The 14,151-nt window shown below is 49.4% G+C and overlaps 1 protein-coding gene across 1 annotated transcript in view; it reads right to left on the bottom strand.

Annotated features, from left to right (window-relative positions):
* Positions 1-14,151, bottom strand: part of NOS1 (nitric oxide synthase 1) — a 45,219-nt gene that overhangs the window by 15,129 nt on the left and 15,939 nt on the right. The window contains exons 3-12 of the mRNA XM_067307379.1: positions 11,334-11,471; positions 10,664-10,809; positions 10,141-10,303; positions 8,936-9,027; positions 8,026-8,167; positions 7,013-7,152; positions 6,402-6,576; positions 5,096-5,197; positions 3,896-4,090; positions 2,656-2,741 (exon numbers count right to left, since the gene is read on the bottom strand). Of these exons, the coding sequence (XP_067163480.1) occupies positions 2,656-2,741; positions 3,896-4,090; positions 5,096-5,197; positions 6,402-6,576; positions 7,013-7,152; positions 8,026-8,167; positions 8,936-9,027; positions 10,141-10,303; positions 10,664-10,809; positions 11,334-11,471 (1,379 nt within the window). The remainder of the gene's footprint in view (positions 1-2,655; positions 2,742-3,895; positions 4,091-5,095; positions 5,198-6,401; positions 6,577-7,012; positions 7,153-8,025; positions 8,168-8,935; positions 9,028-10,140; positions 10,304-10,663; positions 10,810-11,333; positions 11,472-14,151) is intronic.

Below are 14,151 nucleotides of genomic sequence, written 5' to 3'. Positions count from 1 at the left end.
TCAGAAAGCCCTGAGACACTCAGAAGGTCAGACAAGGCTGTCTGTAGTCCCTTTGATTTGCACTCCAGCGATGCTATGAAGTTTACTCAGACGAACAGCCCTCCTGAGGCTGAGAGGTTGTACACTTATTTGAGTGTTTGCAAGGCTGTGTCTAGCTGGATACCTCCTGTGGCTGGAATCGTGACTGGATGTGTTTGCTCCAGTTTTCCCCACTGGCTCAGCTCTGACAGCAGGGCACAGAGGCTCTGAGAGGTCACCTGCGTCTCTAATCCTGGCCAAGGCGATGCAGCACTAGAAACACTGGTTCCTTCTCAATGCTAGTATTGAAGGCTGGATCTGCATCAGTGGGTGCACAGCAATGGGGGACAAGGAAGGCAGTTGTGAGCCAGCTTTGGGTTGCATAGTGGGGCACTGAGGCTGGTGTGGCAAGCATTGGTTTGTTATTGTAGGGTCATTCCTAAGTGGTTTGGACATCAACATTATTTTTCCTAAATGCAGAATGCCTTCACCCTTTTTAAATGGTTCATCAAGCCTGTAAATGGGAAAGTCAAAAAGGCAGGTCAGAGCTGAGGCCTGGATTTAGCCTCGTGTATTGCAAAATGGAAGGGGCATTTGTAGGGGGGCTGAGAGAGCGCAAAGCATCTCATGTGACCTCTGCAAAAACAAGGGCTGCTTGATTCACTTTCACAGCTCAGAGCTGTAAAGAAAGTTTCTCTAGAAGGCAGCAAAATATAAAGACCAATGAGAGCAGGCTCAGCACCACCCCATGCCCAGGGTCACCTAGTTCAGACTCCTGAAGATGAGCTATGGAGGAACGGAGATTGCAGCTGCACTGGTTAAGCGAGCAGGAGAAACCCAGCTCCCCACTGCCCCTCCTGCCAAGCGGTCTTTGAGCTGGCCACCATTTCCAAGGAGGGCAGAAATTCTGTATGTTTAAAAATTCACTTGGGAAAAGAAAAAGGAGGAGAAAAGGGGTAGAAACTCTGCCAGGCTGTTACCTCCTGCCTCCTCCAGCCCGGCTGTGTGGCTAGAGGCCTTCGTCTCCATGGAGCATTTCCCGGTGGCAGGGCTCCTCTGGGCAGCTCCCTTCCACTTCCAAGTCAGTCTCATGAAGATTTACTTTGCTGAATGTAGTTCTGCGTATTAATGTCACCCCTTTGCTTTCCCCTGACAGTAGTGTCCCTTGTTTCCAGGGTTTACACTGACTGCTGGGGAGGGAAGGGGCAGGATGGGGAGGGACTGCAGATTGGAACCCTTTGATTTGGCCAGAACTAGCACAACCTGTCTGAACAGGCATCAAAATCACGGCAAAACCAGTGCCAGGTGCAACACTCAGGATTGCTGGACTTGGTCCTCCACTTGTTCAGCTGATTAGCTCAGATCCAGGCAGGATTAATGGTGAATTAAAAAAATAATTACCTTCCCCCCATCAAGAACAATGGAGAGGGTTTTTTTTTAAAAAACTTACCTGCCAGGCTTACATTTTTATAAAAACATTTATCAACTGCACACACGATGGCTACAAATAAAATCCATTGTTTCTCCTAACTCAATGGCTCAATTAATCTTTCTGAGCTCTCCACCAGGCCCCAGCTGCAGCCCGGACCCACGCACCAGTGCCAGCCTAAGGAGTATATTCATGACCCAGCTGTTGATCATGTTTAATAGATGTACCATGGAAAATAGCTTACAGTAGGTGATGGCTGAAGAGTGGGAACAAACTGATAGTGGGCACACAGGAAACTAAAGCGTGGGAAATGCTGTGAACAGCACAAGGCCACCTGGCAGCCTGGGCACAGATACCAGGGCAGACCCAGCCCTCCTCAGTCTTGGCCCAGCGCTCTTTTTCCTCGGTGAAACACCTCCAACAGAAAACTTCCCTGCCAATGGTCCACAGGGAAGGCGTTCAGACCAGGATCAGTCAAAGGGGCCAAATTACACTTCCTTCCTAGATCCCTGCTGACTGGGAGCTTAGGAGCATTTGGCACAGGACAGGGGCTTGCACAGCTCATTACAAGGGGAGAACTAGCCATGAAGTCTGAATCTCAGCTTTGCTCTAAAAAACAAGGGCTGCTCAGATCTGTGGTCCTGATCACTCTGTAACATGTAGGAAGATTCCTTATTCCCATCTCCCTCCTCCTTGCAAAGGGGACAGTCAGAGGTTTAGATACCCACTGGAGACAACCGCTCCTCAAAGAGTCAGTGAGAGAAATACAGACAAGAGTTTGATCTTATTGTGTCAGCATTGCTATGAACAATAGTGACTGATCTCTTTGCCCCAGGAGGCTGTGAAAGGAGAAACAGGTGATAAAATCCCAAGAAGTGAGAAAGCCATCCTCAGCTTTGAAGACCACCTTACTGGAGAGTGATACGTCTTAGGAACAGAGACTACATGCAATATTCAGTATACATCTGCCCCCATCCACACACCTTTTGAAGGTCTACTAGGATTTTCAAAGGGCTATCTGTTTCCCTGAATGTCCCTCTTGACGACTAAACCCTTCAGTGGTCTTGGATCCAGGCTCACAACCCAGCACCCAGGAGTTTTCACACATCCTTAGGGCAGCACTGCCAAGCAGGAAAGCAAGTGTAGCTGCCCAAAACCAGGACCAGCCCACAGCACTCCAGGGCTTTTCAGAGCTCACTGATACTTACTTTGCTAGCTTCTTAAAGCCAATGGCCCTCTTCTTGGTAGGCGTCCCATTGACCCCTTTCCAGACGTGAGTGTTCCAAGGGTCCGGCTAGGAGAGAGAAGAGCAGCAGCAGCAGCTGATGGGCAGTACTTAGCACTTTGAGAAAAGCTGTATCCATGGTGCTCAGCACTGAATTCCCCTAGTCCTGAATGGAAGGATTAGCTGGCCTCAGACCCTCTTCACAGCTCTTGATCCTTGGAGCTCACGGGTCTCTTGGGGTATGTGGGCATTTAAGTATGCATACGCAATTGCATTATAATAAAATGTTGCTGGCTTGTAGCAGCATCTGGTCAAATGCCCCCTCATCTCTGAAATGAGCACTAATAAGCAACAAGTAAAAAGAAAACCATGCACTGCCAGAAAAGGAAGGAAATGGAAACATATCCTTCCCCTTCCCCAAACCAAATCTCTTTTTTTTGGAGGCTCTTTGGGAAGGGAAGTCAGCTGAAGAAAGGAACAAGTGCACAGAAGCTAATTCAGTGCTCTTGCAGGCTGCTGTCTGTAATCAGGGCCAGGAATCATCGGGGTTCCTGGTGGATTGATTATAAAAATGAACAGACTGCTCTGTTTTGTGATTGTTCCTTAAGGGCTCTTGATTAAAGGTCACATTGTGTGAAAAACCACCAGAGCAGAGATGTTTGGTTAATGAGGGTGTGTTTGCTTAGGGCCCTTTTTCCCATGGTCTGAAGCGCTAAATATTCCAGCACCATCATGTCAGCCCATGGCTTGGCTGGTTGAGCAGGAGCCCCTGATGAAACTGTTGGATCCCCAAGCTGGCAGGAGCCACCTACTCATATCTGCAAGCTGGATAGAGGAGGGAGGTGGTGACTGCCAGGGCATTTCCCCACTTACCGACCAAAGAGCAAAATTAGGCACATCCAAAAGGAGGAGCTCTGTTTTGTTCTGCTTGAACCAAAGGTACAAGTTGGGGCCTGAGAAGTCCCATGCTCTGAAGGAGAGGCAGAGACCCAACCCCTTGGGAAAAGGGACTTCTGGTTATCACACCAAATCAGGGGGATCATCAGTTAGACACGTCCATGGATTCACTGACTCAAGGGACAGTTGTTGAAGTGAAGAGCTCATCAAGGGATTGGGTGACGTCCCTCTCCTTGCTGCATCTCCCAGTTCCTCCAGCTCCCACCCTGCTCTTGGTTATACCTTTGGGCATGCAACACTGGAGAAAGGTAGGGCGCAGAGAGTACCTGGTACTCAAAAGACGGTGTGAGACGGTAGTTTAGCATCTCCTGATGGAAAACAGGGGTGATGCTGCCAGACATTGGTGGGACAATCCACACCCAGTCGGCAGGACAGCCTCCACGGCATCGATACTCATTCTCCATGTGCTTGATAAAGGACTCTGTGGCTGAATGGTGATCCACAATGGTCACCTTGTCACTCTGTTGGAGAGAGAAGAGAGCAAAGCCAAGAACTATGGGTTAATACTCCACAGAAAGTGAAAACCAAACCCAGGCACTTCAATAGAGAGGGCTATGGCCAGAGAGCAGAGCTCTAGATAAAAGTGTATATCAAGCAATAAATGTAGCAGACATAAATGTCACAAATGACCACTGGCCAGAAGTCCAAAGCAAAAGGATGCTCATGGACCAGGAGTCCTCCAGAAGGGCCTTGTGGGGAGGCACAGAGGGAAGCCCTAATATTTCATCTTTTTTTTTTTTTTTTTAATGTTTAGAACTGTTTGACCCCCAATGGCCTCACTCCCATGGTCCTACAGGACTGTACCTTTGAAAATGAGCACGGAGCAGCTGCTGCCACAGCCTTTCCAAAGAACACAGTCATTGAGCAATGCCTTTTTCTACAGCTGAGAAGCAGCCCTTGTCCTTCCTGAGTAGACGTGCTATGGGATGGGTGTTCCTCTTGTTATTTGTCATGGGCTGAGCAAGGATCAGGATGGCACAAACAGGCTGGAGCACGCCACTGCTCAGCCCCTTTGGGAACTCTTTCAGGTCTTGCAGATCTCAAGGATCCAGCTCTGGAAAGGACTCCCACTCTCTGAAGTTGCATTGCCAAGGACCAGTTTTACTACTCAACCTTTAAGTGAAAGTGTGGGGAGAGCCTGGGCCAGATTCTTGATGTCATCACTGCCAATTCTTGTCTCAGATAGTACAGAAGGGCTGGATCCTGCCCCTCGGGGCGCTCCCTCTGGATTGGCAGAGCTCAGACTGTGGTAGTGCTGTCTTTGCAACGTCCAGGGCACAGAGATTATTAAATTTCACTGCAGGCTCCTGGAACAGCCTGAAATTAGGAAGGCACGGCACAATTTTAGCTGAGTGTATCAGTAGCCGCCATTGTCCTTGGGCAGATGCCTCCATACTTCTCCCATCCAGTCCCTGCATCCCTCAAGCCTCACCCAAACACTGCAGCGAGTCCTGCAGCTCAGATACCTGGAAGCTGTACAGGACAGCAATGTTGATCTCCACCAAGGCTTGGTCCTTCCACAGTGAGGAGGTTTTCCTCATATCCAAATTCATTTTCTTGGCCACTTGCTGTAACAAAACATGGTAGAAGGACTGAAGATCTCTGCTTGAGAGAGTGCGAAACCCAAAGGATTGAGCCATGTTCACTCAAGGCACATAGAAGACAGGGCAGCACCCTTGCAATGAGTGGCAGATGGTTTTGCCTTCCTCTGAGATGTGGTCCTGCTTTTTCCTCTCCATGACTGGAGCAAGGCAAGTATGGCCTTCTCCTTCTTCTCTCTTCCCCACAAACTGCCGAAAAGGGACATAGAAAGCCATTGCTCTTTGTGGGGAGGAGAGGAGATTGGTGGATCCCTGGGGTAGTGGGAGAAGATGGTAATGTAAGTGCCTGGAGGAACAGGCCCTTGCCAGACCTCTGCAGCTCCCAAACTCCATTATTTCTTCGCCCTTTTCTTCCACCTAGAGTCCTTCTCCCAAACAGTTACACACATGTGCACGTGCACATAAATGCACATGCACACACACACATACATGCACATATGCGCACACACTTGTTCTGAGCCCTCTGGTTTCCAAGTGAGCTCTCAAGCGACTCGAGAAGGATGCACCCCCTCAGAGTAACACAGCATGCTCCTTGAAAGGGGAAAGGAGCTGAGTGAGATTCCTCTTGCGTTTCGTGCTGCCATTGTGAGACTTGGATTTTTCCCCCACCTCCTCCTCCTTCATCTACAGTGCCAGCGTTTCACCACAGCTTGCCCTCATCTCTGACTCACACGGTCCCCGGTGCAGGGAGTTCCTGAGCCACAGAAAAGCACCTGGCAGTTCCTCCCAGATGGGCCAGCCGGAGGGTCCCCATGGACAGGCACGTCTCTGAGGAGTTGCTGAGTGTCTCGGCACCTGCTCGCCCCCACCATTTCCCTCAGCACTTGGCCCCTAGCAAGCACACACAAGTCACAGGCCCCCAACTCACCAGGTGACTGCTGACCCATATGATGCTTTCAGAGGTCTAGGGGGTGCTTAATAGATATCAGCTTTGTTGTGTTTAGTACCAGCTGGCCTCACAGGACACAGCAAAACTTGCCAGCCTTGTAGCTTCTTTGGCCGTATGGCTCCAGAAGAACATAACTGCTTTATAGCAGCTACCTGTAAGGGAGACTTGCATGTCCTGCACTCTCCCACCCAAGGTGACACTGCCCCAGGGCCCTGCCCTGCTCCCCAGTAACTTCACACATACCCAGTGTACCACGAGGAATGCCTCGGAGGGGGGGATTACCTCCAGCATGTTGTAGCGAGAGTTGTCACAATAATCTCGGACCCCAATCTCTGTCCCCATGTACCAGCCGCTGAAGGGACAGGCAGAAAATTCCAAGCCACCAATCTCAAGGAGCATGTTGGAAACTGCAGGCAAACCGTACCACTTCAGGCCCAGGTCCTTAAACCATTCAAACCTGCCAGGACACAACAGGGTTAGGCAAGTAGCCAAACCTCCCCTGCCAAATGCAGTCAGGGGAATGGAGGACACTACTTTGCCACGAGCCACCAGGCCCAAGGACGCATGAGCAGAATGGTCTGTGGAGGTAATACCTCCGTTAGGGGCTGTTTATGAGGAGAGGGTAATACACCAGGAGTGTTATAGAGCAACGTAAGTCCTGATAGACTTCAAGAAAAGGCAAACCAGCCCCGATGCAAGAATACAAGTTGCTTTCTACCCCCTGGCTCTGCCAGTTTTCCATGCAGTGGGAAGGGAAGATCTGGAAAAGGGAGTACTAAAGCACCCAAGCCATGACAAGGAAAGGCCGTGCACAGGAGTTGGCTTAGGTTGAAGCCAGAGGAGCTGAGTCCTGCTGATCCCCTTGAGGAGTTTTGGGGCCTTCTCTGACTTACTTGGGATGCCGGATGGGCACTTCCAGCACGAGCTCTGGGGGGATTTCGAAGAGCTCTGGATCATTGCCATTGGCTTGGAGGAGTAGAGGCAGGATATCGAAGCGCCCATATGGTGCCTTCCACCCTTGCTGAATGCAGATCTAAGGCCAAAACAAAGCTGGAGTTAAAAGTCCCAGCAGATCGCCTGCCCTCTGGCCTCTGTGGGCAGGGAGTTGCACAGCACTGGGCAGCCTCTCCTAAAAGCATCTCCGCTCAGCCCTTACGGTCAAGGAACATTCTCTGTCCAAAGGAGCTATTACAGAGGTGGCCTGTCACGGCCAACCTATGGCCAGTGTAAGGGGTGTCCAGGGGAACTGCAGTGAAAGTGAGCCTAGAACAAAATCCTCGGAAAGGATCATGGCTCTGAAAAAGCTGCTTACCATATTTGTGCCTGTATAGATGGAGAAGGGAGGGTGAATGGGTGAGAAAAGTGGAAAAGAGCAGCGGCACAAAGCACATCTCTCATTTCTGGTTCCCACTGGCCTAGGTCAGTGGTGGGCACACGTGTCCACCAGCAACAGTTCCCTTGGCACTACTATGCTTCCTCTTCTCTGCAAAAGGAAAATAAGACCAAGAGTCTTCTAGTACAGCTATGGCCAACTCCTACATGTGTGGGAACAGCTTTTATTCCTGGAAAAATAGTTAAGTCTCACTTGTCTGGCACTGCAGTGGATCTGATGAGCTCTGTCTGACCCAGCATGGGTCCTCATCCTCCTCACACCAAGTGCAAAGCACCCTGTCTGGTCTGCCTGGTTGGTCAGCCAGCATTCGTGAGGGGTTGATAAATCTGCCATGCGAGGAGCAATCTGCCCTCAGCTGCTGGCTGGCCATCCCTGTGTTAGATGGACTGGAAGGCAGCAAAATCCTGTGTAGATGCTCCATCTTATTTGGGCTCCTGGGATGGTCAGAGCTGCTGCATTTCCCCACTGGCTGCACACCCACGATGTCCAGGACAGATGGCTTCAGCCACATACCTCCGTCAGCTCTGCATTTGCTGGGTCTCCCAGAATAGTCCCGTCGGGCTGCTTGTAACCAGCATAGCGGATGAGCTGGGCGTTCCAGATCCGGAAGTCATGCTTGCTGTCTGTCCGCTGTGGGAATATAGTGATAGCAGATCTGGAAGGAAGAGGAAGCACTGGTGAATGCCACGGAAATCACAAGAGCACAGGACAGAGGTTATCAAAGAAATGGAGAAGTGTTGTGGGGGAAATGTGCAGCCTCTGCCTGCCCACCACATGTGCCCAGACCCTCTGCCTGTGACCTGGACAAGCCCCCAAATCCAAGGTGGAGTGTTCCCATACCCTGTGAGAACAGGGAGACACACCTGGGCATCTGGATAGAGAAGATTCATTCCTGTTTAACCACTACAAGTAAAATTTACTTCCTACCCTTAGGTGAGGAGTGGATTGAGAGTAATACTTTTGGGCAGGACACAAAATACTGAAGGTGAGGGTCATTTATTACGTTTCCTTCACTGGAAGAAATCTTGGCCAGGTATACTCCAGCTCTGGAATTTGGGGAATTTACAGCAATTCAGCTCCACGCAGAAGTTGGCTGCTAACAAGGTGTTTCAGAGAGATCTGGGGGAGAAGTCCATGCTCTGCATTTGATGCAGGAGGAAGGGCCAAATATAGGAAGGGTCAAATAATTGGAAAATCTGCTCTTTTGGGTTCCATGGAGAGCAAGAACAGAGATATGCCTGCACCAGCAGGACAGCTTCCCCCAGCATCAGAGCCATCTAATGCTCCCCAGGAGAGGTGCCAGCTGCAAGTATCCTGTTGTGCAGCAACAACTGAAGGAGACAGTCAGCAGGGACCAGAGCTGGGTTGACACACATCCACAGGCCCTCAGATTTAAACCCTGATCACTCCCCGGATGGCTCACCTGAGGTTCCCTTTGTTGGTGGCATATTTGATGTGGTTGCAGATATAATTGAACATCCCATGGGCTGTGGTGCAGTCTCGGGCATCAAACACCTGAAACAGTGGACGCAATAGAAGTTATGCTACAAGGTTCATGCTCCAGTGCACAAGGCAAAGCCAAGCAGAAGAAACACAGTACAGTGGAAAGCCCAAGGGGCCACTGTGATGCATTAGTTATATAGAGCTACAACATTATGTGCTCTCTGCCATTTTTAACATGGGGACATCTAATATTGTTGCCTCTTCTGCTCTGGAGAGCTGATTCATCTCCTGCTTTAGCAAGAACAGCCCCAGTCCAGCACCCTCAACCCACTGCTGTTCCTGACTCATCTGCCAGTAGTTTTGGTTTCTGTTGTTTGTCTCTCATAGATCAAGACTCAAAACTGAAATAGGAGAGGTGTAAGCCAGGTCTGAGGAATACAGAGAGGGTGGGAAAGCCAGGAAGAAGAGCCAGCTGGAGGCTTGAAGACAACTTCTTGCAGAAGTTGCTCTCCCCCAAAGTTTAAATTAGTCAAAAGAAACAGGAGAACAGAAGAGCTGAAGGCTGAACTGGGAGCGAAGGAGGCCCAGCCTCCTAGTCCCAGCAGTGCCAATACCCTGCACAATGCAGCCACAGGAATTGCTCAGCAACAGTTGAGCTATCCTCTGGGTTGCAAAATGACATGTTGTCTTTGTACCAAGAGAATTCAAATTCCACTAGAGATCACTAATTCAAGTCCTACCTGTGTGCTCCCAGCTCAGTCAAAAGGGCACCGAGCCAAGTCTTCTCCTGTCATAACCTCTCTGACTGTACCAAAGATGAGTGTGTCCTGCTGCCTCTTTCTAGGCAGAGCTACAGTTTTGGAAGCAGGATGTGGGATATTGGAACAGTATCTGATTTTGGAAAATGTTCTTTAGAGCGCCAGCTTCCAGTTGGCCAGGTTTCAGACACAGACACCTCTGCTGCACCTTCCCCCACAGATGCTTTTGCAGTTCCAGCTCCCTTCCCAGCCTCTGCATCTCCAAAGCCTTTGGGGAGAGCTTGGCTGCTCTGTGGTTTCATCACCCACAGCTGTACCCATGCTGTGCTTCCCTGGGTATTTGAAGAGCAAGAATTGCCTTTCCAAAACTCCAATGAATCCTTTGGCAGGCAACCTGCCAGCCCTTTTCAGATGAGACCGTGCTCACCTGTAGCTTGGACCACTGAATCCTGCCCACACAGCGGGCAGCATTTCTCCAGGCATGCTTTGCTCCATAGATGAGTTCTGTGTCCCGCAGCTGGTAGGTGTCTGTGGCTTCAATCTCCTTGGTCACTTCCTCCAGCCTTTCCATGTGGGCCTTGGAGCCGGATCTGCATGTGTGGGGAATGGAGAAGACAACAGTTACCAGCCAGGGTGGAGGACAGAGACTGCTGTTTTCTTTCTTGCACACATACAAGAAAGTGCACACACACACACGAGCGCGCGCGCGCGCACACACACACACGTACGCTTTCAGCTAACAGAGGACCAAGTGCAAATGGGAGAGGTCAGTAGTTTGCACTGAGGCACATGACAAATGCTATGAACAAAGCTCCACTGAAGAAACAGCTGCACCTGGAACACCATAGTCTCATCCTGCCTTGACTTGCAACAGTGAAAGATCAGATTGTATGTTATATCTTAGTATGAGCAATAGCCAGGGCCTGTGACCTTCTCCAGCCAATACTTACCTCTTTATGGAGGAGTAGTACTGGTCAATGAAGTCCTTAGCCAAAAGGAGCACCTCCTCTTTTGTTCTGATATCTTCTGACTTGCGGACATGCTGGCTGGGGGTCATTACTGAGCCCATGCAGATCTGCTCGGTGCATGCAGTAGCCTGATGGGACAAAAGGTGACGAGTGGATCTTGGATTTCCGGATCACTATTGGCTACATGAACAGGCCTGGGGGAAGTTGGTGATTAGCTGCACTGAAGTTGGTGACATTTTGACAAACGGGGACATTTCCAGCTTATTTGTTTTCACATGTATAAGTAACACTGTGTAAGACAGCTCAAGCATATATAGTCATCTCTTAGCCCACTTGATACAGACTAGATGATCTCCAGAGGTCCCTTCCAACCTCAACCATTCTGTGATTCTGTGAATTGCCGCTCACTAGATTCCTGCCACAGCCTGGCATGAAGTCATATGCTTTTCCTTATTCCTCCCAGATGGACTTCCTTCTCACCCAGCTTAATGCACCGGCATCCCGAGGTTTGACATTAAGATACCACAGGAGTCAAAAAATTTGGCCTGAATTCATCTAGATGAGTATTTCTGGGCAAACCCATCTTGGAAACACTGCAAGCCACTCAATTATGCTCAGACAACTTTTGGCCAGTCCTCTCAACTCTACTCACCATTGCTGTCTTGAGATGCAGGGTATCATGAAGTACGGACCCTGTCTCCCAGTTCTTGATTTTGACAAACCGTGGGCATTTGGAAGGACTTCCATTCGCTGCGTTCTTAGTTGGGGACTGCCGCCCTGATGGTGGTGGCTGGACAACAGTGAAGACCAGGCACAAGGTTAGTATTCGTCAATGAGATACAGGAAAAGGACAGGCCATAGCCACAAGCAGCATCTTGAATTAGCATATTTCTCCAGTGGATGCTTGTGCTTAAATCCTAATGATAATATGGTGACACAAGGTGCATGATCTTAAAGTGCTGGCAAATATTTGGAAACATTTGAGATCCTATAATGGAGCAATCGACTCTCAGTGCAATTGGGAAGTTAACTCTGTTTACTGGACAGCCAAACCTGGAGGAAAGAAGAGTTGTAGAAACAGAGACAGAAATGACTTAGGAGGATATTGTGTTCAAGTTTCCCAGTGGAAGACTTTCCTCTCTGAAATATATATTTCTTCTCATGGAGCGTCACCTGCTCAGATTTTACATGTGCCAAGGCCTGCCTCACTGATATGAGTGCTCCGAGACAGAGCTGATCATTCCTCCAAGCAGACCAAATGCATGTCTCTGATATCAGTGCTGGAAGAACGCAGGAGTAAGGATGGATAAAGTATGCAAGCGGAAAGTCTATTGAATTATACATAGTTGGATTACATCAGTCACAGCTCTGAATCTCCAGCCTTCCCTGATATCTACGTCAGGGTGTGCTCGTCTAGCACATCGTGAATTATATCTCGACATAAAGAGCATGCTGGGCCAGCAGAGAGCTTATAACGAGAGAACCTGACTGCGTGTTCTGCTTCCAAGTGCTTGTATTTGCATGTTTTCAAATATAATATTTAGTATTTGCACCGTAACCCTTGCTCGCTCCAAGCACTTGAGACACTTAAAGAGAAATCAGTATCTACGAGTGTATTCTGTGACAGCGAGCTTCACGCTGGCCCTGGAAACAGAGACATATTTTCAGGGAATTAGATCCTACAGTTGGGTGTGCTTCAATAACTGCAACTGCAAAGGAGTTGCTGGAGGTTTCAAGGGTAAACCCGATCCCAGACCGGACCATCCTGTCAAAACCTATTTAAATTTGGTGCCACTTAAAGGCTTGGCATCTCTGCAGAATAGATGTGGGCGTGGGGTGGGTTTTGATGTAGACTTCCTATGTGAACCTTGCAGCTTGTGTTCCTTTCTAATTTATCTGGAAGATTTTTTAAAAAAACCATAAAAATGGCCCTGCTCTCAGCATGCATTTTATGATCCATTCAGAGTTTCACACTCCTTTTAGGTGGTCCTGGAAGAAGCCATCACTCTGGGCTCATGTCACAGGCACAGCTCATGGACTAGCAGCAATAGCATAAATTTGGCATTACAGTCTCACTCGCTGAAGGACTAACTGAAAAAGAGGCAGCCCACGGTGGAAGAAGCTCTTCTTGCTGAACAAGCAGCTTTGCAGACACCACTGCATTGCTCTGGTGGCAATGCTGGCCATATTTTTGCTCAGTTTTTGTTGTTAACATGTGTACCTTCCTTGTCATTTTTTTCTGACTCTTTCAAGGAAACAAAACCATTCCTGAGCCACTAACAGCATCCTGTGTCCACTGAACCTACCTGGGCCAGCCTTTGGGACCAAAAGGATAGTCTGCCATGCTCCTCCCGCAGAGTGATATTCAGAGTGGCTCTGAACCAACGTGGTAAAACACAGCTGAAAACTGGTGCTCAAAAACGCAAGCAAACTATAATCCTCACCTTTACCCCCGCCTGCCAGACACAAATGAGAAGCATCAGCTAAAGCAGAAAGTGATGGTTGTATCTAGCACCACTATTTTTATTCTGGGTTAGTTTTACTAGCGCTGATCTGCTGTCAGGGCTTCAGTGCAGCCTAGAAGGTGTGCTAAACAGTAAGACATCTTGCTAAAACAGATATGGCCTGAGAGTGTGCTATGTGTCCAGCAGTAGGAATGTTGCATCCTTGGAGCAAGCAAACACCCGGTGCATGCACTTGTGGATGCCGGCTGCCCCACATCTGCCTTCAAATGTTCTACCTTAAGGCCTTCTCCAAGCCACTCCTTTTCCTTTTTGTCTTTTCCCTGCAAGCAGTTGTGAAGTTTGTGTCATTCTTGAAAGACGGCCATGGTGAAGAACCATGCTGACTCGCCAGGATGCCAGCAGGGCTGGAACAGCCAAGGTGACACCACCTACGAGCGGCAGAGTCGCCAGGCCTGGCAGCTGCTGCACAGAGCAGCCGTGGGGAAAATGGCACCTGGGAGAATGTGGGAAAGTGCTCCGTGTGTGTGTATGCCTTCCGTGTGAGGCATATCTGAAGCCAAATATTACCCCCAGTTCTGTCAGGAAGGTTATATGAGATCCTTTCATATTTTAGGCAGCTGTGATATTAGTGACTCAAGAGTGGGACAAACGGAGAGACTACTGTAGCAGCCAGGCGCACATGCATTATGCAAACATCTTTTACAACAGAGCAGGTTGGCACTTATCGTTGGCGTGCAGCTTGCGAGCTGTCTGTGGTTCTTACAGATGGAGAGGAGAAATGCACCCAGTCCCGGGCGTTTCTTGGGTCCCAAAAGGCAGGGAGCATCCTGCTTTTTGCAGACCTAAGGGGGCTTTATATGTCCTCAGCCTTCCTCTTCTTGCCTCCCAGCCAGGCTTCAGGGGACCCTGCAAGGACGGCGCATACGGCCCTGCTGAAATGCATCGACTATGGGGGAACCAGACTTGGAGCATTATCCCAGGTCATAGATGTATTAGCCTGCTGAC

This window comes from Apteryx mantelli, chromosome 17, assembly GCF_036417845.1.
Source record: "Apteryx mantelli isolate bAptMan1 chromosome 17, bAptMan1.hap1, whole genome shotgun sequence".
NCBI classification, from domain to species: Eukaryota; Metazoa; Chordata; class Aves; order Apterygiformes; family Apterygidae; genus Apteryx; species Apteryx mantelli.
Note: the sequence above shows the minus strand (reverse complement) of the source record. Positions and strands in the feature narration are given on the sequence as shown.